The following is a 23,243-nucleotide window of genomic DNA, read 5'->3' as shown; positions in this document are numbered from 1 at the left end:
ACTTTGAAGAGGATTTCAGGGGTTTTTGTCATTCCAATGAAAGTCAGTAGATCTCTGTTTATGTTTGCTGATCAATGTTTACATGTGAATAAAAGTCTAAATTCAATCTGTTTATCGTATAAAGCGATCCAAAACTTGGACTAAAGCGCTCAATTCATATGGATTAGTTTTATGATCTATTTATTAACTTTTTGAAGCGTCAAAGTGTCAGTTGTGTCTATGGAGGAACAGAAAGCTCTCAGATTTAATCAAAAAGATCTTCATTTGTGTTCCGAAGATGAAAGAAAGTCTTACTGGTTTGGAATGACATGAGGTGAGTAATTAATGACAAAATTAGAATTTTTGTGTGAACTTCAACAATGTTAATGCTATTTTTTTAATCAAATTACTTACAAAAGTTTTTTTTTAATGGCTTCTACACAAACTTAAAAAAGGCAAAAAAAATTTTTTTTGAATTCCAAGGTAATAACCGGACATTTTCCACTGAATTAAATGTGACGACAACTATGTAGCAATCTACTGTTCTAAACATTTAATTGCATTACGCATACTGCTCCACATACTTGTAAAAAACAACAACAACAGGCAGTGTATACAGTATAGTGCACAGTATACACCAAGCCATACGTATTCAGACTCTGAGCTATATAAGGCTTATGATTAAGTATGTTTTTGGCATGGCCCTGATTTTGCAGGGTTGAGATCTTGACTGTCTTCTTGTTCTGAATCCTATTTCCTTGAAAAAGTCCAATGTATAATGTATCTTGTATAATGTCTTGCGCTGACATCTGAGAACAGGTTTGAGCACAGAGAGAGGAAAAAAATATTTAACTTCTCCTTTATTGACATGAATTAAGTGTGTTTTTATGTATAACTGCCTCACGAATCTCAGTAAAAACAACCACTTTAAATACTCAAGGCTGAGCTCTACAGGCATGATAAGAGCTGACAAGAAACTGAACACACTAATTTAAAACCATCTGCACATGGTGATAAAATCATTTCAGAAATAAACGAAGCAGCAATTGCACTTCTGTAGGAAGAGTTTGAAATCGCTACATCGCATCTAATAGGTTCAATTGTTTTATTTGGCTAATCTGTTGTGGTTACATAATCTTTTGTCACAGTCTCAGCAGGGTCGTTCAAATTAAGTTTCAATTCATGCTTCGTGCCGGAGCACAAAAAAAAGTATTCGCAGAATGTTAATAAGACAAAGGAAGATAGCAGGGTCTGAAAGTCTAGACTGGCACGATTCCGGAATTCCATTCTCAGAGACTCTGGAACAGTGAGTGTGTTCCATCTGTATTCTGGTCTGACACGTGTGCTGAAACTGCAGAGTGCATCCTCATGGTGTCCTGCATGTTTCATCCAATAATGTTGTCATATTACACAAAAGTAAAAGACCACACTCCATGTTCTGTCTCTTCGTTTCCCTGCATTCTTTCTTTTGCTCTGCCATTTATTATGTTTTCCCTCTTAGGGTCCCAGTCCCTGTCTCTCTTCCCTAATGATGACTGATGAGTTCAGTTTCAGCTCTGTGTGAAGTTTGGGGAACAACAGAAGAACAGCACAGCACACTAACATCTCTATCCCAAGTTCAAACAACATACCCGCATTGTTCTCCCAGTCTAGAGCCGCATTTTCACCATCTTTCAAACCTACAGATCTGTTCCCAACTGGAAGAGATGCAGCAGACATGCCAATTTCCTCATTTTGTGTCTGATACGTGTTGAGTTCACTGGCAGTGTGATTATGCATTACATGCAAGAGTGAACCGCCTGAAATATCTCCATTACCTGACTTGGGTGTCTAACCCTCCGCTTCGTGATTTTACCAACGGAAGCATCTACTTGAAGTGTTCTTTTAAAAGGACAAAATGACTCTAAATTACTCTTTCACAGTTAACTACACTCTCGTTTTCCTTGGGTAACACACAATTGCAAACGCACGCAAACTGGTACACACACAAACTGCTTTACTGTAATTACCCACCATATGCTGTCATGACAGGTACCTGCGTGAAAAGAGTATTTTGAAGTCTTTCGTCTTGATGGAATATTAACGCATAGCAGCAAGCACACACATTATGATGCTGCAGAGGGGAGTTATAGCTTACATGTATAGCTTCTCTTGACAACAACAAGTCAGCAGGTATGTGGTAAAGGCTGTAATTAGTGGAGCTCGCTAAAGAATGCATCACTTTTTCTATTTCTCAAAAATGTAAAAAAAATGCATAGTCCTGAACCCAGATTTTAAAGGGACAATTCACAAAAAAACTTGTGAAAATCAAGCTTTTAATGTTGTTTATATAAGTCAAAGCCTCTACTCATTTCAATTGAGAATACTATCTCAACAGCCATTTGTGTGAACTATTTATTTATTACTATATATATTTATTTATTTATTAGACCACCACCCAATGTAAGGATTGTACTACAGCTGCACAATAACTGACAGTATTGTTATAACTGACATATGTTATAACTGACAGTATTGTTGATTACTAAAATCATGTTTTATGCTTCTGTAATAGTTAATCCACCAGTATGGATAAGCTCTTTAGTCACAGTTGGCCAAGTCAAAGTCTGGACTTGAATCCTACTGAACAAATTTGGGATTTATTGGATTCAAAGATAGATTGCACAAAAGTTCCATCAAAAGCAAGTCTTTGGAACGAGAAACTATTTGTAAGTCAGTCAACAGAGACTGTGGAAAAGTACTGTACATAAAAACAATGCCAGCAATGCAAGCTGTTATCAAGGCCAAAGGACAGCATCCAACATATTTGTAAAAATATTTAAAATTCAAATGTTTTTTGGTTATTTTGTATGAATAAAGGCTATTTAGTTGTTTCAGTTTGTTATTTGCGTTATAAATGACAATAACATTTTTAGTTTTAAACAACTTTTTGACAGATTCCTAAAATATTAGGTTTTTTTTTCTTTATTATTAAATATATACAAACACACACACACACACACACACACAACCTCCAGGTAATGCTCTCCACATGTATCATTTTTGGAAAGCCACTGTGGATGATGCCTAATGGGATGTTCTCTATTATCCCCCCCTGTGTCATTGTTGTCATTTTCCTTCCAATATGGCAGGCACTATTTCCAGTCATTTTGTGCTATTCTCAGCCACGTTACCTGCGGCAGCCCAAGGTGTGACAGCCATACAGGTAGTCTCCCCTGAAGGACAAACCAGTCACATGGGTGTAAGCCATCACTGTTTGGTAATATATGGACCCAGCAGCCCAGAGGACACCATGTCCCTTGAGAAGGATTCCTGTGGTGGGAGCTCTCTCTCTCCTAGTGCTAAAATAAAACATTCTCGGTCCTCATTTCTCAAACCTTAGACCTTGATGGAGGAAAACAAGTTACCTGAATGTAGTGATAAGGCAGGATGGTACAAGGTTTTTTCTGTTAGGACACCAAAACAAAATGATAAAAGCTGACAGGATTTGCTCTGTGAAAGCTGTAAACTGTTATCGCACAAAAGAAAGCCAGATCTCAAGCAAGCAGACTCATTTTTACAACGCACAATACACCTTGAGATGAAACACCGCCTGACTGCTCTGTGGTCGACCAATTATATTTGATCAATGTTTTTTCGTTACCTGGGGCCACGCAAGGGATTTCATCAGGACATTAAGCGCGTCTTTTTCGTGGATGATCTGGTCTAAACTTTAATTAAACAGCCCTCCGATTGTTATCTCTACCAACCCTACTTGAGCTCTATATAAAAATAAAATAAACATTAGGACAGCTAAGTAATGCATTGCCATCTAAGTCAGTGGGTGTGCACATTTTGGAGGTCTCAACTCATCAGTTCATTAGTAGGCTACCGAAGACCTGACATAGGTGTCAAATAAAATGTGCAGTCCTGGGTGACTGATTGGCCTGAGAACCACTGATCTAAGCATCAAAGCAGCCCAAGAGCTTGACTGACCTAGCCAGGGTTACCCTCATACGCTGTCCATGGTGCTGAGTGAGCAGACGCTCAGTTTGAGAGCAGTCTTGTGCTTTCAATGCAAAAACTTTCAACAAAACACACTTGTGAATGGAGCACAGCCAAAGGTTGCCATGGAAAAATAATAGATGCTGCATTAATTGCATTAAAGGTACAATATGTAAGATTTTTGTAATAAAATAAAATCACTTGCACAGTGTGATATATTTCCTGCAGTTGTGTACTTACAATATCCCACAAGTTCCCAAAAAATGGTTATTTCAGAGAATTTTAAATAATGGCTCATCCCTGGTCATTGTCGCCTGTCAATGACGAAATATCCGCGGTATCCCTGGTTTCCGCTTGTACTGCCATAGTAACCATGGCGACAGACGTGTTCTGCGTTACGTCTAGCACACGCTCTTGTTGTTTCGTTCAAACATTATGGACCATGGCAAGCAGACTTTGGGACAAAAGAAGAAATAAAACGACGATCAATATCAGCAGCGTGGCGTTTTCGTAATGCAGAGAGCTCCACGTCTGCGACTAACTTCGACTTGATAGAGACGCCGCTCTTGCATGTACTTTATTAGACAGGTGAGCAAATGTACATAACACAAATCAATAAAATGGGTTAATGAACAACTTCATCAATATCAGCGTGGCGTTTTCGAAATGCAGAGAGCTCCACATCCGCGACTAACTTCGACATGATAGAGACGCCGCTCTTGTATGTACTTTATTAGACAGGTGAGCAAATGTACATAAAACAAATCAATGTTATATAGCTGAAATGATGAACAACATGATGAAATGTTAGAATATGATATGTTATTCTAATGTTGATCTAGCTTACTGCTAGTCTAATAATTTTGTTATTGTAAGAGGTAAGGTTAGCGACCCCTAGCGGCGAAAAAAATTACATATTGTAGCTTTAAATACTTAAACTAAATAAATATGTCCATTTGGACATTTTAGGGCTGTCAAAATGAACACGTTTTCAGCTTAACAAGTTAAAATGTCAAAATGAACGTATTTATTTAGTTAAAGTATTTAACGCAATTAATGCAGCATCCGGGGTTTTTCTCCTGTCAACCTTTGGCTGCTCTATATAGTATATGATCACACTATCATTCATTCAAGTGCTATTAAACCATTTAAGCGTGATACGACACAAAAAAAGAACTCAAGTCTTTACTGCTCTGTGAAGCTGCTCTCTGTGAACAAATAGCCCGAAACGCGCGCACATAATGCCGCTTCAGACAATGCCGCATTTGTGCTTGAACAGATAAAAACACACAACATTATTTAAAAATTCCTGTTTTGTCAAGTATACCCGTGAGCACACTCTTGAATTAGTTAAAAAGTGTTAAATGAACAAAGCGTTGTGAGAAAATATCAGTCATGTGACGCGATCTTAAAGTGACAGCAGCCTAAAAAACCTGCTGCTGTCTGTCATTAATGTTTATCAAAGAACAAAAGACAAAGAGAAAATCACTCACTGCTCTTGACTGAATAACTTTTGTAGCTTTAATAAGGATTAATATATTCGAATATCTGAAAATCTTAAAGCACTGTTTACAAGGTTACATGGGTCAAAAACAACTGAAACAATTACTTTTTTTGCATTTTAGCAGAGCAGAATCTAGCAAAATCTGAATTGACCCGACTGGGCCAGTAGAAAAAAAAAATCTCAGCATTGACCCCTGATATATTAAAGGCACAGTTATGTGACATTTATTACAATCGGATTATGTTCACTTAAGTTAAACTATTTAAATTTTATAAAGCCTATTACATGTTTACAAATCGATAGCTTTTTAATTAGGCTATATTGTAATGTTGAATGGCTAAATAATTAATGGATAAAATTGAGAAAATGTTTTATAAAATTGAGACATCAGTATCAGTACTGGTATCAGTGATACTGGCCTTCATTCATAGTGCTTAATAGAAAAATGCCATTAAAAATATTTAACATACATTCTTTATGTTGTTTCTACATTATTTTGGAGATTCAATGTGAAAATATTATAATATAAAAATATATTAAAAAACTTTAATGTTAGGTTCATTAGTAATAGTCATTAATTACAGAAAAATGTGATTAATTGGTTAATATTTTTAATACTATATATATAATATATATATATATATATATATATATATATTATATATATATATAAATATGATGTCGAGATGAGTTCAATCATCCTCTACTTTGAGTGTTTCTTTAGTATTCATGTTGATGGTAGTACAAGTAAATGTATTTAAATGTATTTAATGTACTTCATTTCGTATACTATGCGAAATGAAGTACATTAAATACATTTAAAACCATGTAAACAGAAAGAACAAACAAACATAGCTCTTTTAAATTTGAGTTACAAATCAAAAGTTGTTATTTAGTACTAAAGCATTGTTTTTTTTTTATTCCAAAAGAGTCATGCTTGATTTTTTCATATTATTTATTTGCATAATCATTTTGTTTGATTCGACTTAAAGAAGCTAATCCTATATGCTCATTTCTAAACCTATTTGTATCATACTGCTTTTAATATGTAGTTGTAATTTAATTGAGTAAATGTTGTAGCCTTTCACAGTGCACTTGATCTGACAAACATTTGTCTACTTTAACGATCAAACAAAATACTTTATGTCCTGCTCAAGAAAAAAAATCGTTTCATTATAACCCCAAAATAGTTTTTGACCACAAACAAGGTAAAATGCCATCGCAATAACTCACGTGTGCCGTCAAAACGCGTCGCTATAGTATCCAAAAATGTGTTCTGCGGCGCGAGCAATCCCTTCATAACAGGCATTTTCCCGCCCTGATATCGAATTCCCCATCAAACTGACGCGGCGTTGTCAGAGACAAAGGTAGACACAGTTTGAAGCACACCGGTGAAACTGAGCTTTCAGCGGACTGAGAAGAAGGATCCCGCTCCCTCACGAGCGCGCGAGCAGGACGGAGGATGCGCGCGCCCGTGTCACTGGGAGTGACGCCCGCAGGTGCGATTCAGGTAAATGGCACGCGATCAGTCCATACAAATGGCGCGTGGGATTGGAGATTGAAGCCGTTGTGGGTCGCGAATCAGGGTCGTATGTAGGGTTTTATAATCACATAAGTCCCAAATGTGAGCTAGTTAGAGGGTAACTTGGGAGCAGCTCCCCCGAGATCTACATGTGCATTGTAAGACGTTTGAAGGCCAAAAAACCCCAATATATTTTAAAATAACAATAATAGCTTTAAAACCATGTCAGTTGGCGCTGGCAGTAGATTATTTGTCAATACCTGCTCTCTCCTCATGTCCGTCTCCTTATCTTGCGCTGTCTCTTCCCCTCATAAAGCTGACTGATAAGTCTTTTCAATTCCGTCTGCCTGTGAAGAAAGTGAACATAGGGTCAACTGATATTTATGTTTTACCAGTCATTTTCTTAGAAGTTAATTTACTGAAGACAAAGCTGTCGCAAAGTTTATTAATACTAGCCTACGTGCACATTCGTTATCTTAAGGCTAACTGCTTCGTTAATGTTTTTTTCCCTCACATTAGTTAGCCAAGGCTAGCCAGCCTACTAATTATTACATTAGGCTGAATCAAGTAGGCCTACATTATATAGGCTAGGCCTATTATCAATTCAAAATGGCGAAATTAGACAAAAGTTTCCACCCCTGATAATTTTTTTCGGTCTTTTAACATTTCTATCCTAAAACGGTTGTAAAATATGTAACGTTTAGTTTAGCTACTTACATATTATTACGCCTGTTAGCACTAAATGAAGAGTCCCGCCCGTCAACTGAATTCGCGCTCAACAGCTTCTGTCAATAAAGCCCACCTACTTTGATTTGATTGGTCATCTCAAATATTTTGAGATTGAATGACGATCGGTGTCAGACCGCTGAGACAGCTCAGATGAGAAGGTCGAATATTTTTCTGAAGGGATAGCCAAGGCAACCATAACAGTAGCCTAAAACAAAAAAACAAAAATTACATAAAATGTTCAATATTCAGAAAAAAATATTAAATGTTAGCAGTAGCCTACATACCCATACCCAAATTTGTGCATTGTTAACATAAAGGTAATGAATCATTCTCACATTATGGCCTAGTTCAGTCAGAGTTGAGCACGGTTTACACAGCTGGTCTCAGTGGACTGCATACAGCATTTAGTGCTTAAGCAAGAACCCCACAAAAGTTGGATATCTGACCACCACCAACATCCAAATATACATACAATATAGTAATCAAAGGACTACATAGTTGTTGTTAATAAGTCATGCTGTAGTCATGCTGAGTAGCGAGAATGATATAGTCACTCTTTACAACCAAAATGTGCATGGTTAAGAGTCCTCCAGGAACTTGTTTGAGAGATAGGATGACAATAGGGTAAGATGACAAAATATGTCAATATTGATATGCCTGTAGGTCATAGAATAATTTGACTTTTCAGATAAATCTCTTTTAATGGGTTTCTGCTCTGACTAAATTGTCAAAACATAAATATTAATAAGGAGGATTATCTCAAGAGTAATTTATAAATTTTGTAAAGGTTTATCCGAGGGGGGGTCATCTTAACCCTCTTTTAATATTTTACATTTTGTGCTATAAAAAATAATTAGAAAATGTTTCTATTTATTTCCTAACACATCATCATCCTGCACATGCTAAACTTAATCTAAATATGTCACACAGTTTAAAAGTAAATCCACATTGTTCTTAAGGGGGGTATCTTGCATGTTACCCTGAATTATTGTAACCTAGTCTATTCAAAGGATAAAAAAACTGTCAATGCAGGCACCAGTTTGAACCAAAGATTGGCGCAGCCCATTTAAGGCGAGACACAGGCAAAAATAATGCAAAAAATGTCATGCATCTGTCCATTTTGAGATTTTGGGCTTTTTAGCTTTTCATAAAAAGTTTTTTCAGACTAGTGGAAAGAAAACATCCAAAATACACCTTTAAGTATATCTTTTATACCACTTTATCTATTTGCATCTTTAGATTTCAATTACACTGTATATCTTTAAAGGCCTTTTTCTCAAAATGAGTTTTTCATCCGTCGGGTTTTCAATGAGTCAGAAATCTCCACTTGAGCAGCACATGCACCAAGGTTTTTACAGAATGGTTTGTTCATATTATAATTTGCCTGGTTTTATACATTTCCCCCCAAATAATTGTGAAAATGTTTTATTTTTTCTGTCTGTTGCCAGTATTTTCTGAGTTCTGGAGTGATAAAAAGAGTTTTTTAAAAAGTTTTCCTCTCTGGAAAACATTTGACTATGTCCAGATTTTTAAAAAACAATTTTGTACCTATGTTCAGATTTCTGTTCTAGAAATGTATGCAAATTAGTGTAGATATAATTAGATAATGCATCATCTGCATATTTCAACATAACATTTCAGAAAACTTGCAATTCTTAATGTAATCAATCAACTGGATAAGTATGGTGATATATTTTTTTATTTATTTTTTTACCTTATTCACCCAGGGTGTCTTGCCATAATACACTTGGAAATTAGGCCTACTAACTAGGCCTAAATATAATACTCAAAACAGCTGAACGAAAAGCTGACCAAAAAGAAATGAGAGGTTATCATTTTCTTTGCATGGGTCGAAAGGACTGAAGATGACGATTCTTTGTTAAAAGTAGCCTATTCCACACAGCAGGCTATGCCGCCCTCTACAGTTCATACGGTCACAATACCGCATTTGTGCCTTTTTACAATTGCAGTGCTGGAAACAAAACCCCATTCAAATAAATAGTAATTTACAGTAAAATGACATGACAGAGGATTTATTAAGACTTTCTTATATGATTATGGTAATATCATCATCATGATTGCTGTAGTGCAATTTTTTGATATACGATTTGCCACCGGAGCTGACTTGACAAATTGACAAATTGTATAATCCAATCATAAATCTGCCTGTTTCTTGTGTATTGATGCATGCTTAACACAGTTGTGGAAAAAGCCCTTGTAAATCATGCTTTTATATGAAAATAAAGTGTTTATTGTGATATAATCATAATGAATGTATTTCATGGTTGTATGCAGGCTCATGCACAAAGACACAAATGAAGCTCCGTTTATTATGATTAAGCTTGAGGGAAAGAATGATTGCCACATACAGTGACTGTCATGTGTACAGGTGCAAACAAGCATTAATCACAGAGATCACTTGATGAGGCTGATTAACAGTTTTTGTCAACTGAAACAATCATTGTATTGCCTCTCACTCATTACTCACAGCTTTTATACATTTTTATAGTAATAATATATCATAGTGAAACTGTAAGTGTACTTCTCTCAAAATATTAGGATTAGTCAGATACTAGATTGGCACGTTAAGAATGTTAATAGATATGTATACTACAGTTCAAAAGTTTGGGGTCAGTGAGATTTTTTTTATGTTTTCGAAATAAATCTCTTATGCTCACCAAGGCTGCATTTATTTGATAAAAAAAAAAAAAAGTAATTATACTATAATTATAGTATTAAATAGTATTACAACTGATTTTTTAGCATCATTACTCCAGTCTTCAGTCACATGATCCTTCAGAAATAATTCTAACTTGCTGATTTGGTGTTTAAGAAACATTTCTTATTATTATCAATGTTGAAAACAGTTGTGCTGCTTAATATTTTTATGGAAACCGTGATACATTTGTTCAGTATTCTTTGCTAAAAGTTCAAAAGAACTTAATTTTTTTTATATATATATTAATAATAATATATAATAGCTAATACATAATAATATGTGAAGTTTTATTATTTTTAATATCTAAACTCTTTTTTAATATATTTGATATCTTTTTGACATTATACATGTCTTTAAGGTCACTTTTGATCAATTTAAAGCATTTTTGCAGGCACCACAGATGCAAATTAGCTTTTAGACCTAAAGGGGGTTCATTTTATTCAAACAATCTGTAACATTTTATTTTATTTTACAGTGTCTGTTACACGTTACATGTGCAAAAAAAAAAAATGATGGATGGTTTTATGCAATTTTTGCACCAAACCCTAACATTATAGTAAGTAGCCTACATGTTGTTAATATTACTCAGACTTACATGTATAATTAGACTTTAATAATAACCTAACATTTTTACAGACCCAAAACTCTTTATTGGTAGGCTAGTGTAATGCAACATAATTGAACAAATAACTATTGGAATCTAAAGTTAAAACATAAATTAAATTCCTAATTCTTCTATAAATGTTACATTCATCTTTAAGCCATAAAAACGCATAATTCCCAGCTCCGAATAGAACGTCACATGTTGTCATCTGCATTTTTGACAGCACTCTTCTTTCTGATGTAAGCCATGGAAAGTAGGCTATGACTAGTAGTAGCCTAGTTAAATTTGTAGATCAGATATCTGAAAAGAAGAGTTTTGATTAGTCAAAACTCTATAAATAATAAAGCTTAGGACATAAAATATTAAATGTTAAAATGGCTTGCCATACTTTAATAGTCATGTATTCTGTGAGAAGGCACTTCCGCTAGAAGCTGATTGGTCCGTACTTGGTGAGATCATATTGGTAATGCTTTGTGGGGCCGCCTAGAGATTTAATTACGGATCTGTGTTTGCACATTATATTATAGGAGCAGTTTTTCCTCGTTGAAACCCTAATTTTATTTATTTCAATGTGTCTGATTTTCCCGCTTACTAAGAACAAAAACCTTTCTTCATGAAATAAACCCGCTCTCGAGTCTCTTGTCCCCGGACCAGCGCGTTAATTCTGGAGCCAGTGTTTTTGTTAGTGAGCGACCCTGGGACGCGCGCTCGGTCTGTCGGCATGTTCGGATACCCGACTGGAGGATTGTAAACCACAGGAAAACCAGTACTGCAGTAAGTAAAATAAGTGAATTAAATAAAATGGCAGAGGAAGACAAAAAAAAGACGATACCATTATGTGTCACAGGTTGGGCATGCATGCAGCACCTGTAGCAACGCTTCACGGCTAAACAAAAACATATAAAACCAGCCTGAGATGGTTTGCTGGTCGTAGTTGGTTTAATATGGTCGACCGGCTTGGTCAAGCTGGTTTAGGTGGGAGGCAAACTGGTCTCCCAGCCTGACCAGACAGAAAAGTACCCAACCCTTGTCTAGAAGAACCAGTCAACAGACCACCCTGCCCGAGGGTCTCCGAGGCTGGTCAGGGTGTTTAATAGGCACTTATCCTTGCTTAAAATTGTTTTGTTTCGCAGTAGAGATAGATAGATAGATAGATAGATAGATAGATAGATAGATAGATAGATAGATAGATAGATAGATATACACACACACACACACACACACACAACACTAATGAATAATTTAAGCTCAGTGCAAGTTGAATATGTAAGCCTGAAGGATGGGGATGGAGTGGACTGGGATATAAATGTATGCTTAAAGATACAGTAGCTCCAAAGCATCTCTCTTTCCTCACTATTGTTTTCTATAGTTGTGAGAGCTGAGTTTAAAAAAATGATGGACCATTTGGCTACCACTAGTAGCACCCAGGGGCCGGTCCTGTGTGAACCCTCTTATCCTCCCTGTAAAATGTCCCGTATGGAGAATCCAAGAGATCTACCTGTACCCGGAGTCACACCTGTGAGCCTGGCCTCCAAACAAACAACATCATCTCACAGGAAAGGTATCCATTCACACACACACACACACACACACACACCACACAGGGCCATGTCTGCTCATAAGATGTTTGAGTGATCATATTGTTCCTTTCTGTCCACACAGGCAGTCTGCTTCCTGTGTTCTGTATGGTGGAGCAGAGTGATGTCCCACCCTCAGAGAGGAAGAGGACGGAGCATGCAGAATTTGTGCTGTTGAAGAGAGACCTGCTGTTCAGCCAGATTACAGAAGCCGCACTGCAAGAGCTGGGATACACACACACCGCAGCGGCTCTGGCTACAGGTACACACACACTAATGAATAATTTACGCTCAATTCAAGCCTGAAGGAAAGGGATGGAGTGGAGGTAGACTAAAAAAATCATATGATATTCCATTATGTGCATTACACATAAACTACCATTTAAAAATTCAAAGATTTTTTTATGTTTTGGAAAGAAGTCTCTTATGCTCACCAAGGCACATGGAATTCAAAACACATTAAAGACAGTAATATTATTGTGAATTATTTTTACAATTTAAAATAACTGTTTTCTATTTTAATATATTTGAAAATATAATTTACCCATGTGATGGCAAAGCTGAATTTTAATATGCTGATATGGTGCTCAAAAATATTTCCTAATATTATCAATGTTGAAAACAGCTGTGCTGCTATTTTTGTGGAAACCGTGGGACATTTTCCCAGGATTCTGTGATAATTAGAAAGTTCAAAAGAAAAAAAAAACTTCTGTAACATTAATAGTCTTAACTATCACTTTTCATCAATTTAATCCATCCTTTCTGATTAAAAATGTTTATAAAAAAAAATCATACTGACAGCAGCTTACTTGTAATACAATTTAGACATTAAAAAGGCTACACACAATTAAATTACACAATAAATAAAAACATTGCAAAAATATTTAGGTGGTCAAATCTCACACAACTTAAGTTAACCTGTGAATGCTTTTTTAACAGAACATATATGGCTTATGTGGAAGAAGTTTACAGTTTAATGCTTATGCTTATAAATATGATGTATCATTTGCTTATTTGATACAATTAAGAAATGAAAAAATATGTAATCTTAAGAGGTACAAGATGTTGAAGGAAGAATAGAAAAAGAAGTGCAGAAAGCTAATGGTAAATGAGAGAACTTGGTCAAGATCAAAAAAGCTCAGAAGGTTGTCAGAAAAAACAACAACAACAACTCCAGAATCCAGATAAAGAAAAGGAACTAGGGGGTCAGGAACTATATTAGAATCACATATAGTAGTCATATATTGTAATAACATTAATGTCTGCTTTAGGTCAGGTTCAAGTTGGCCATTGGAACCCTGTGGCTCTGTCCACTGTGACAGACACCTCTGACGCAACAGTAGGAGACATGCTACAAGACCTTTACCATGTCATCACCTTAAGAATAAAACTACACAGGTACAACGTTCACACACACACACACACACACACACACACACACACTTTGAGTGTCACGTTTCTCTCTGGGCTTTAGCAAACAGGCCTATCAGAATGATGAACTACTTTAGAGAATTAAAGCTGTTCTGATTTATGATGATTCATTTTTCACAGGTAATTTAGTATTAAAACTAATTTCAAAATTATTAAAAGTTATTATAGTTATTAAAGTTTTGAGGATAAACACATAATAATATAGCTATTTGTGAAATAATAATTATTTGTGATTAATGTCCCGCAGTGTAATTAATTATTGCAGTATACTGTTTTTTTCTCACTGACTCACGCACATTCTCTCTCTCTCTCTCTCTCCCTCTCTTAGTGTTTCTAAATTAGAGGACTTACCTGCCGAGCAGTGGACTCATTCTACTGTCAGAAATGCACTAAAGGAGCTGCTGAAAGAGATGAATCAGAGCACACTGGCTAAAGAGTGTCCATTATCTCAGGTACACGTTCACAACAAAAGTGGTGCGCAATTAGACACTGGAAATATTGTGCTGTACACCATCCATATAACTTGAACACAGTTAATTGCATGTAGCTATAGAATAAAACAGGGTTAATTGCTTCATATCTCATGGTTAAAGAGCAGAACTATGATCAAAGAAGTGCATTGAAGAATACACCCTACCATTAAGATCCATCCCTAGTTTGAGAACCAGCTATTAAATCTGTTTAGCTAGGAGAAAAAAATCCTTTCTGGACACATTAAGTTCCAAAGCACACTTCAAGGCCTAATTCATTATATCCAATTACTACATTTCTGTTACTGTATTTCTTTTTCATGCACATGAACACATATTGACTTGTCTTGTATTTTTGTTTGAAAGAGCATGATTTCATCAGTGGTAAACGGCACTTACTATGCCAGTATCTCAGCTGCGAGATGTCAGGAGTTCGGCCAGTGGTACAAACACTACAAGAGGGCAAAATCTATAATGGGTGAGTAGCAACTTTCTGTATGTTTTCTAAAAATAGCTCTTTAATTCACATACTAACAGCTCTCCGTTCTTGAAGTAGTTGTTTTGTTTTGTTTTTGTATTTTGGTAAGAATGTATAGTAAGGTTTAATTCGTTCACATAAGCTTATGCAGTAGGTATTACAAAGGTATTACAAATTGTTGTTCATAAACTCACAACCGTTCAAAAGTTTGGGGTCAGTGTGATTATTATTATTTGAAAGAAGTCTCTCTTTTTATCACCGATGCTGCATTTATCTGATTAAATACAGTAATTTTGTGAATTATATATTAATTATATATATATATTATTACAATTTAAAATAACTGTTTTCTATTTTAATATATTTTAAAATGCAATTTACACCAGTGATGGCAAAGCAAAATTTTCAGCACCCATTACTCCAGTTGTCAGCATCACATGATCCTTCAGAAATCATTCTAAAATGATGATTTGGTGCTCAAAAACATTTCCTATTATCACAGTTCATATTTCTTATGTTTGAGGAAACTGCTAATTTTTTAATAGGATTCTTTAATGAGCTTAAAAACAGCATTTATTTGAAATAGAAATTTCGTAACAATGTAAATGTCTTTACTGTCACTTTTGATCGATTTAATGTGTTCTTGCTGAATAAAAGTATTAATTTCTTTCACAAAAAAATGTTACTGACCCCAAACTTTTCAGCAGTAGTTCAGTAAATTCAAATACCTGCATATATGATATGGCAGACGGCGTCTAGACTTGATTTCGGCTGTGAATTTTAAATAGGCCCCAGTGATTTAAAATGAATATTGAGTCACTAAAGATTTTTACTTCTACTCAGGTGACGTGAACAGGCACTGCAACCAACCCTCATCTTCCAGTCAGCCCACCATGTACCAGCAACCAATGGAAGGCAGTGGGGCGGAGTCACGTGGTGTTGTCCAGATGCAGGCTGGAATGCCTGGTCTGGTGATGGCTCAGCTCCTCTCACAGCAGCATGCCATGTCTCAATTTCTCACACACCCTCACACACACGGGCCTCATCCTGCGCCACTACGGACTCCTCCAAAATGCAATGTGTCCCCACCTACAGTAACTCAATGTCCCTCACCTGTTACCGACGTGTCACCTGAAATTTACCATTGGGTGCGTGAGGAGTTGAAGAGGGCTGGGGTTTCCCAAGCAGTGTTTGCACGAGTGGCCATTAACAGGACTCAGGTAAAATTATAGAATTTCATATGCATTCAAGGTATATACATTTATATTAGTCCTTACATTCCCTGAATTCTTATAAATATTTATTGCATTTAAATATGTATGAAATGTACATGCCATACACCATACCATGAATGCAATGTAAGTTGCTTTGGATAAGAAAAGTGTCTGTCAAATGCGCAAATGTGCTGTTTTGTAAGGTTATAAAGTTTAATTTACACCAAGAACGATGACTACAAAGATAACTATGACAATAAATATATTAGCGCCCACACCAATGCACAATATCGTTCTGTTTATTATAAGCATCAGTGATGGACAGTTACTAATTTTACTTTGTTACTGTACTCAAGTACAATTTTTAAGTATTTGTACTTTATCTGAGTATATATATATATATATATATATATATATATACATATACATGTGTGTGTATTTCTACTGCACTACATTCTAAAGCATAATGTTGTTATTTTTACTCCACTACATACATTTCATAAAAACATATCGTTCTTCATTATTATTATTTCGAGCTGAAGAAATCGTCACCCCTAAGAACGGTGTACGATTTGTGAACGAGCTTATTGTTTTCAAATAACCTGTTTAATTGGTTGACAAATCACACTGAACGATTCATTCCCCAATAGCTGTTCTTGAATCAACTACTGACTGATTCAATGATCCAGTCAAAACGAGCCAAGAACCAGGATATTGCCAGCATAATGGTGCAGAAAGTAGGTTACTGACGCTGAATTTTAGTACTGAAAAGTGATTATTGTAAATGAAATTAAATAAATTATTTGTGAAGTAAATCTGCTGTAGAAGGGCCAGCTATTTAAGCCAACTGATATCTTTGAATGTGGGCATTTGTGTGGCGTCTGTACGGGGTAGGCGTTGTTTTCCCTAAAATCGCCAATGAATTCATGCATCTTCCCCTCTGTTGTAGCAGTTACAAATTATATAAAACTAGTATGTTTGTATGTCACATTTACACAAACTTTGTTTTTCCTTATTTTCAAAATACTATTATTTTACCTGTTTGCACACTTCAATTATCAGCAAGTTAAATTGATATTTTAGTATATTGAAGTTTAATGTTTTTATAGTGTTGGTGATAAAATAAAAAGTTAGCTTATTTGCAGATCAATATTATACCATATTATATAGTCTGCACTAATCTTTCTTATTAGTGTTCACTAATATGTCTGACTAGTGCTGGCTAAATAATAAACATGGTTTATTCGATCATTACTTTTTACTTTAAAGTACATTCAAAAATCAAGTACTTTTGTTGTTTTAAAAATTAAAATAAAAAAAAGGAGCACTTATAGTTATCGTCCTTGGTGTAAATTGGTATTAACCCCCCCCCCCCCCCCCCTTTTATTAGAGGTTTCTAATTTATATATTAATAGTATATCTAATATATATATATATAAAAACATGTTTATCATATAATAATTTGTAGTTGTGTGTGTGTACATACAATACCTCTTAAATGTTATATAACTGCACATAATAAAGTGTATGTCCCTGTAAAAAACAACAACAAAAAAACACTTGCTACGTGTACTGTGTTACAGGGACTTGGGACTTGTCACAGCACTTGAATATTGTTGCCCTATTATTGGTTTGATTGCTTTTGTTCTCCTCATTTGTGAGTCGCTTTGGATAAAAGCATCTGCTAAATAATTAAATGTAAATTGTATTTTGCAACAGGGCCTGCTGTCGGAGATCTTGCGCAAGGAAGAAGACCCACGGTGTGCGTCTCAGTCTCTTTTAGTTAACCTTAGAGCCATGCAGGCCTTCCTGCAACTACCACAGAGCCAGAGGGACTCCATCTATCTGGAGGAAAGAGAGCGTAACCTCAACACCACCTACAACACCAGCTCACCTCTGCCCATTCAGGTTCACTGTCATTTCAATTGAATTATGGACCAGAGATGTAAATTAGCATGTGCTATAATCTCAATAGACAGTGCAGATATATCTTATGCAGATAAATTAATAATAATGTAACGAGTTAGCTCAAAGGGGAAATATTAATAATAATCCATAATTACCAATTATGATTCATTATTAATATTTGGGTCAGTTAATTAGATTAACTTTGAGGTGAGCTAAATTAATATTACAATCAATTAATAAGTTCCAACGAACTCTTTGATTATTCATTTATCCTAAGAAAAGTATATCTTTCATGGACACCGAAAGATAATTATTTCTTAGCATGTACAGCACTTAGAGCATGCAACAAGATCAAGATCGTAAAAGGGACTTTGTTGCAAGCATAGGATCAGAAACCAAATACATAATTGTGCACAAGTTTTATTAACTAAATCACAAACATAACTAAACAAACATACATACATTCATACATACATGCATGCATAGGTAAAATGGTGAGTGTTATGAAACTGGAAGCAGGAAATAGAACTATGGAAAATATCTATTTAAATATGAGAAGAACCATCAGCTTATCATTCTCAGAGCACCTCATTAAATTGATACTTGCATCGTCTGTGTGCGTGGACAATTCTTGAAGTGGTTTAAAATTTAGTTCGTTGATGAGTCTGTGAGTGTCAAAAGTCATGGTGCAAGTTGACCATTGATTTGATTGTAAAATACACAGCATCAACAAAATAATAGTATTAGAAGACATTACACAAGACAGTAAATCATTCACAAAATGTTCTGGGATGTATGGTCATTTATAGACCAGGTCGTCTATAATTAATGCAGCAAAGTCTGTATTAAAGATTGTTCCTGTCTCCCCCATTGTCTCTGTCTTGAGCATGTGACCACATTTTTAAACAACCATAAAACCAACTTATCTGATCATGGTCATGGTAACCAAGACCTTCTTGCACTCACTGGGGGATGGGACCCCAGATCCCAGAGGGACTTTTAAAGATTGTTTGGTACATATACCAAATAATTGTGACTGATTTGTCTCAGTCGTCGTTACAATATTAATAAGTGCCATTTTTTAATGTCTATAAAAAAATCTCTCACTACAGGCAAAACTTTCACCTGTTTCCAAGGAGATTGTAGTGAAAGTTGAAGGCGATGATTCTGGAATCAACTACGGCATATATGATGAAATACAGCAGGAAATGAGACGAGCCAAAGTGTCACAGGCCTTGTTTGCAAAAGTCTCTGCAGCCAAGAGTCAGGTACATGTGTGTGCATGTGTACTAAAGGAATCTAATGTACTAATAAACAAGAGGGAAAAAAAACATTACACCTTACAAGATAGTACATTTATACATTTGGCAGATGCTTTTATACATAGCGACTTGCACTGAATTCGAGGTATATATACGTTTGAAACATTTAAATTTATAATAAATATTTATATGAATGCAAGGACTAATATACATACAGCAGTGGCCAAAAGTGATGTCCGGAGGGGATATTTGTTTTTAATGACCCTACAAGTTCATAAAAATATGAGGGAAATATTTTAGATTTTTTTTATTTTTCACTTGGTTAAGGTATTTATCTGACAAAATTATTTGGCAAAAAAAGGCAAAGCTACAGGTTTTATTTTCCTTTGCAAAAATTGCATCGGAAAAAAAAGCTCAAAGGAAAAAGCATAAATTGACAACAACAGAAGTTATTAATGATTCATTGGTTCTCTCTTGTGTTTGCAGGTGTTCATACTTTCTTTGTATGACAGCCTTGTCTGCAAAATTTGGCATGCTTCATTGCTTTATCACACACACACAAAACAATTGACTCCAAGCACAACTATACAATATGCTTACAAAATCTTTAATACATTTTTTATAATATTTGTATAAAGGGTGAATATGTCAATTTTTCCAGGCCAGACATCACTTTTGGCCACTATTGTATATATACCTTGAATTTAATAAAAAATAATTAGTATCCCTCCTAATTAGAAAATATGTACAGTCAGATCCAAATGTCTAAAAGAGACTTTTCTTTTGCATTTCCCCCCCATTACAAATTAAACTATCAGCATAAGAATTTGTCAGATAATTTGAAAACCTTACGTTTTGAACAAAGGCATTCATATGGTTAACGGCACACATTTGCACTCATTATTCATCTACTGACCTAGAAATACTGCAGAATTTTAAATATTTCTTGAAAATTAAATATTTATCTCCTGCATATAAATATTTATTATATATTTAAATATTTATGCCACAGAAAGCACAATTTACATCTAAATATTTTCTCATTTTAAATAGTTAAAAATCCTTAAACTTTACATTAATCACCAGGATTAAATTAGACTTTGAATCAGATTTTCAACATTGTCTGAGATGTTTGAACCCCACTGTTTGTGTTTCTTTGTTAGGGTTGGCTGTGTGAGCTTCTGCGCTGGAAGGAGGAGCCTTCTCCTCAGAATCGTACACTGTGGGAAAATCTGTCTTTGATACGCCAGTTTCTAAATCTCAACCAATCAGAGCGAGATGTTATATATGACCAAGAGAGCAATACTGGGCAGACATTCTACTCAGAAAAACACACAAGACCACTGACTGAACAACTGCAAGTGAGAGCTCACACACAACAATTACAGTACATTATGAATATCCAACTACATTTATAGTTTAACTTCATCTAGTCATAAGTCATAATATATATATAGCCACATTTTGTAAACAATTGTTGGTTTGTGAAGTGTTCACTCTCATAATTATTTACCTTATCTATATGTATTTTATAAAGGTGATACCACAGCATGTGGTGACTCTAAAGCAGCACCAACAACTACAAACAATTCCACCTCAGCACCATCAACCCTTCCTCCAGCACCATCTTATCCCTGGAGGTCCTAGGGAGTCTCACATGGGCCCAAATCTTGGCGGCAGGTCTTTACCACCAGAAGCCCATGCAATCTTGCAGAGTTTCATTCAGGAAGTGGGACTACATCCAGATCAAGAGGCCATTCATACACTATCTGCTCAACTGGGTGTAGCCAAAGAGGCTGTTCTCAGCTTTTTCAATGGTCACAACTGGCTCAGACAGGAAGAACAGGACAACAGCAGAGAAAGAGTGATTGGGGAAAGTGAAGATGAATACATGGAGGCAGAGGATGAATGCAGGGAAGCAATGGAAAAAGATGAGAAGACAACTGCAAACATGATGACAGGGAAACAAGACATTGATGTGGTGGAACAGAATGCATCTACACAAACTCGTTTTATCATTACTATTAAAGAAGAGGAGGAGCTTCCATGTAAGGAGGAGCACGATGATAGCCCCGCCTACTGCCAATTCATAAACTCCTAAAAATACATACACTACAGTTCAAAAGTTTGGGGTCATTTTGTTTGAATAAAATTAATACTTTTATTCAGAAAGGACACATTAAATGGCTCAAAAGTGACACTAAAGAAATGTAATAAATTACATTTTAAAATATATTTAAATAGAACACTTATTTTAAATTGTAATAATATTTCACAAAAGACCTTACTCTGACCCCAAACCTTTGAACGGTGGTGTATTAAATCCCATTGAAACAAATAAACAGCAATGAATACCGGGTAATATAAAAATTTAAATGTAGCCTATTTACGGTTGTGCCTTTATGCACAAGGTGTTTCGCTAAAACCTCATTCTTTGGATGGACTATAGAGTTGGAATTTTGAGGATTTCACAATGGACGTGCCAAGGACAGAATAAATTAAATATCACTGTTCTTATTTCTAAATAAATGTTCTATTAATATTAGGGGTGTAAAAACGCTGATGTGAGGCTGAGTGATAATAATAATTAAACCAAATTGAGACACCATTTTCATAATGTATGACTTAATTAAGGAAAGAATTGCAATTGAATTGTAGTCAGCAAAATATTTACACCCCTAAATGAATAAGATTTGCAATTTTATAGAAGCATTATTTATTGACTGTCTCGTTTTCTGCTCAAATCCTCAACTGTAACTTTGCAGGCAGGCAGGCAACGTCAATCAGTGTTATTGGTGGCATATTTAGCCAGGCAGTGTTGTATTTTACAAGATTGTTGACAGAGGCCCTGAAACCATGATGTATTATATGTTTAGAAGCAAACAGCACATTACTGTATTATTGTCAATAGAACAAAACACAATAGAAACAGCACTTTGAATTACAATGAATAATTCTCTCTAATGAATTACAATAAATCTGTAGTGTTATTGTTCATTATGTTTAAAGCCATTTTATTCAAGAATCAGAATGAATATGGGCTTTATATGGATGTTTACTGTGATAGTATTATCTATTATAACTTAATTTTTATACTAATTAGCATTAGAAGTGACAATGCTGTTGCCTTCAGCATTTTCTTATACCATCTTAAATTGAGTTTTTCTTTTTAATTAATCAGACACGTTCACCACCTGCTGCTTCCATTTTCTCACATTCCTCACATATATCACTCTATATGGGGTCAACACTATCTGCTACAAAAGAAATGTGTCAAATATTTAATATTAATACTGACAAATTTAGCATTCACCAGGAATGATTTGAGAATACAAGATATACTGAATACAGGAAAACTCCATATATTGAACTGTCACCACAATCAAAAAGATATTGCAGTATTGACAAAATAACCTTTTTTATTTTTCATTTCACACTTGTATTAAATGCAAGAGACACTTTATTTTGCTAGATACTAACATGATCCACTTAAAATAAAGGAAAATATCAAAAAATCCCTCTAACTTTGATTTTGTCCAATTTCATAAATGTTTTCATAAATATCTGACAGTTGACAAAGTAGAGTTCTAAAAAGAATACATAAAAAAACGTCCTTCTGCCAGTACATGTACCATGAGAATATACAGTGTATATTTATTTATATATAATTGAGCTATGGTCTGACGAGTGAAGACAGGTGCGTTTAGGAGTGAAAATCAAATGAGATGGTTAATTTGTGTTACGACATTTTTAGCAAACATCTCTGATTAAAGTGCAAAGATTAATCAAATTAATAAAAAAATTACAATGGGACGTCCTATACCTTGAAAGTCACGTGTTTATATGGTGGCTTTTTTGGTGA

General features: G+C 35.1%; 2 protein-coding genes across 4 annotated transcripts in view; one reads left to right on the top strand and one right to left on the bottom strand.

Moving 5' to 3' along the window:
* kcnh8 (potassium voltage-gated channel, subfamily H (eag-related), member 8) overlaps positions 1–7,787 on the bottom strand; it is a 79,504-nt gene extending 71,717 nt beyond the window's left edge. For both annotated transcript variants that reach the window (XM_079590051.1, XM_079590052.1), the window contains exons 1-2: positions 7,707–7,787; positions 7,250–7,336 (exon numbers count right to left, since the gene is read on the bottom strand). The gene's annotated coding sequence lies outside the window, so the exon portion shown is untranslated. The remainder of the gene's footprint in view (positions 1–7,249; positions 7,337–7,706) is intronic.
* Positions 7,788–11,458: 3,671 nt separating this feature from the next.
* Positions 11,459–22,872, top strand: satb1a (SATB homeobox 1a). 2 transcript variants are annotated; one of them, XM_079590053.1, is made up of 12 exons: positions 11,507–11,815; positions 12,411–12,602; positions 12,704–12,880; positions 13,890–14,016; positions 14,378–14,501; positions 14,886–14,997; positions 15,841–16,217; positions 16,862–16,948; positions 17,931–18,119; positions 19,232–19,387; positions 20,545–20,742; positions 20,919–22,866. In XM_079590053.1, the coding sequence occupies exons 2-12, from the start codon at positions 12,434–12,436 to the stop codon at positions 21,480–21,482; spliced, it is 2,280 nt and encodes a 759-aa protein (XP_079446179.1). In that variant the 5' UTR covers positions 11,507–11,815; positions 12,411–12,433; the 3' UTR covers positions 21,483–22,866. The 2 variants fall into 2 exon arrangements, with proteins under 2 accessions (XP_079446180.1, XP_079446179.1); XM_079590054.1 differs by lacking the exon at positions 16,862–16,948 and having other exon boundaries at positions 11,459–11,815; positions 20,919–22,872.
* The last annotated feature ends 371 nt before the right edge of the window (positions 22,873–23,243 follow it).

The sequence above is a fragment of the Phoxinus phoxinus genome, assembly GCF_949152265.1.
Source record: "Phoxinus phoxinus genome assembly, chromosome: 19".
NCBI lineage: Eukaryota > Metazoa > Chordata > Actinopteri > Cypriniformes > Leuciscidae > Phoxinus > Phoxinus phoxinus.
Note: the sequence above shows the minus strand (reverse complement) of the source record. Positions and strands in the feature narration are given on the sequence as shown.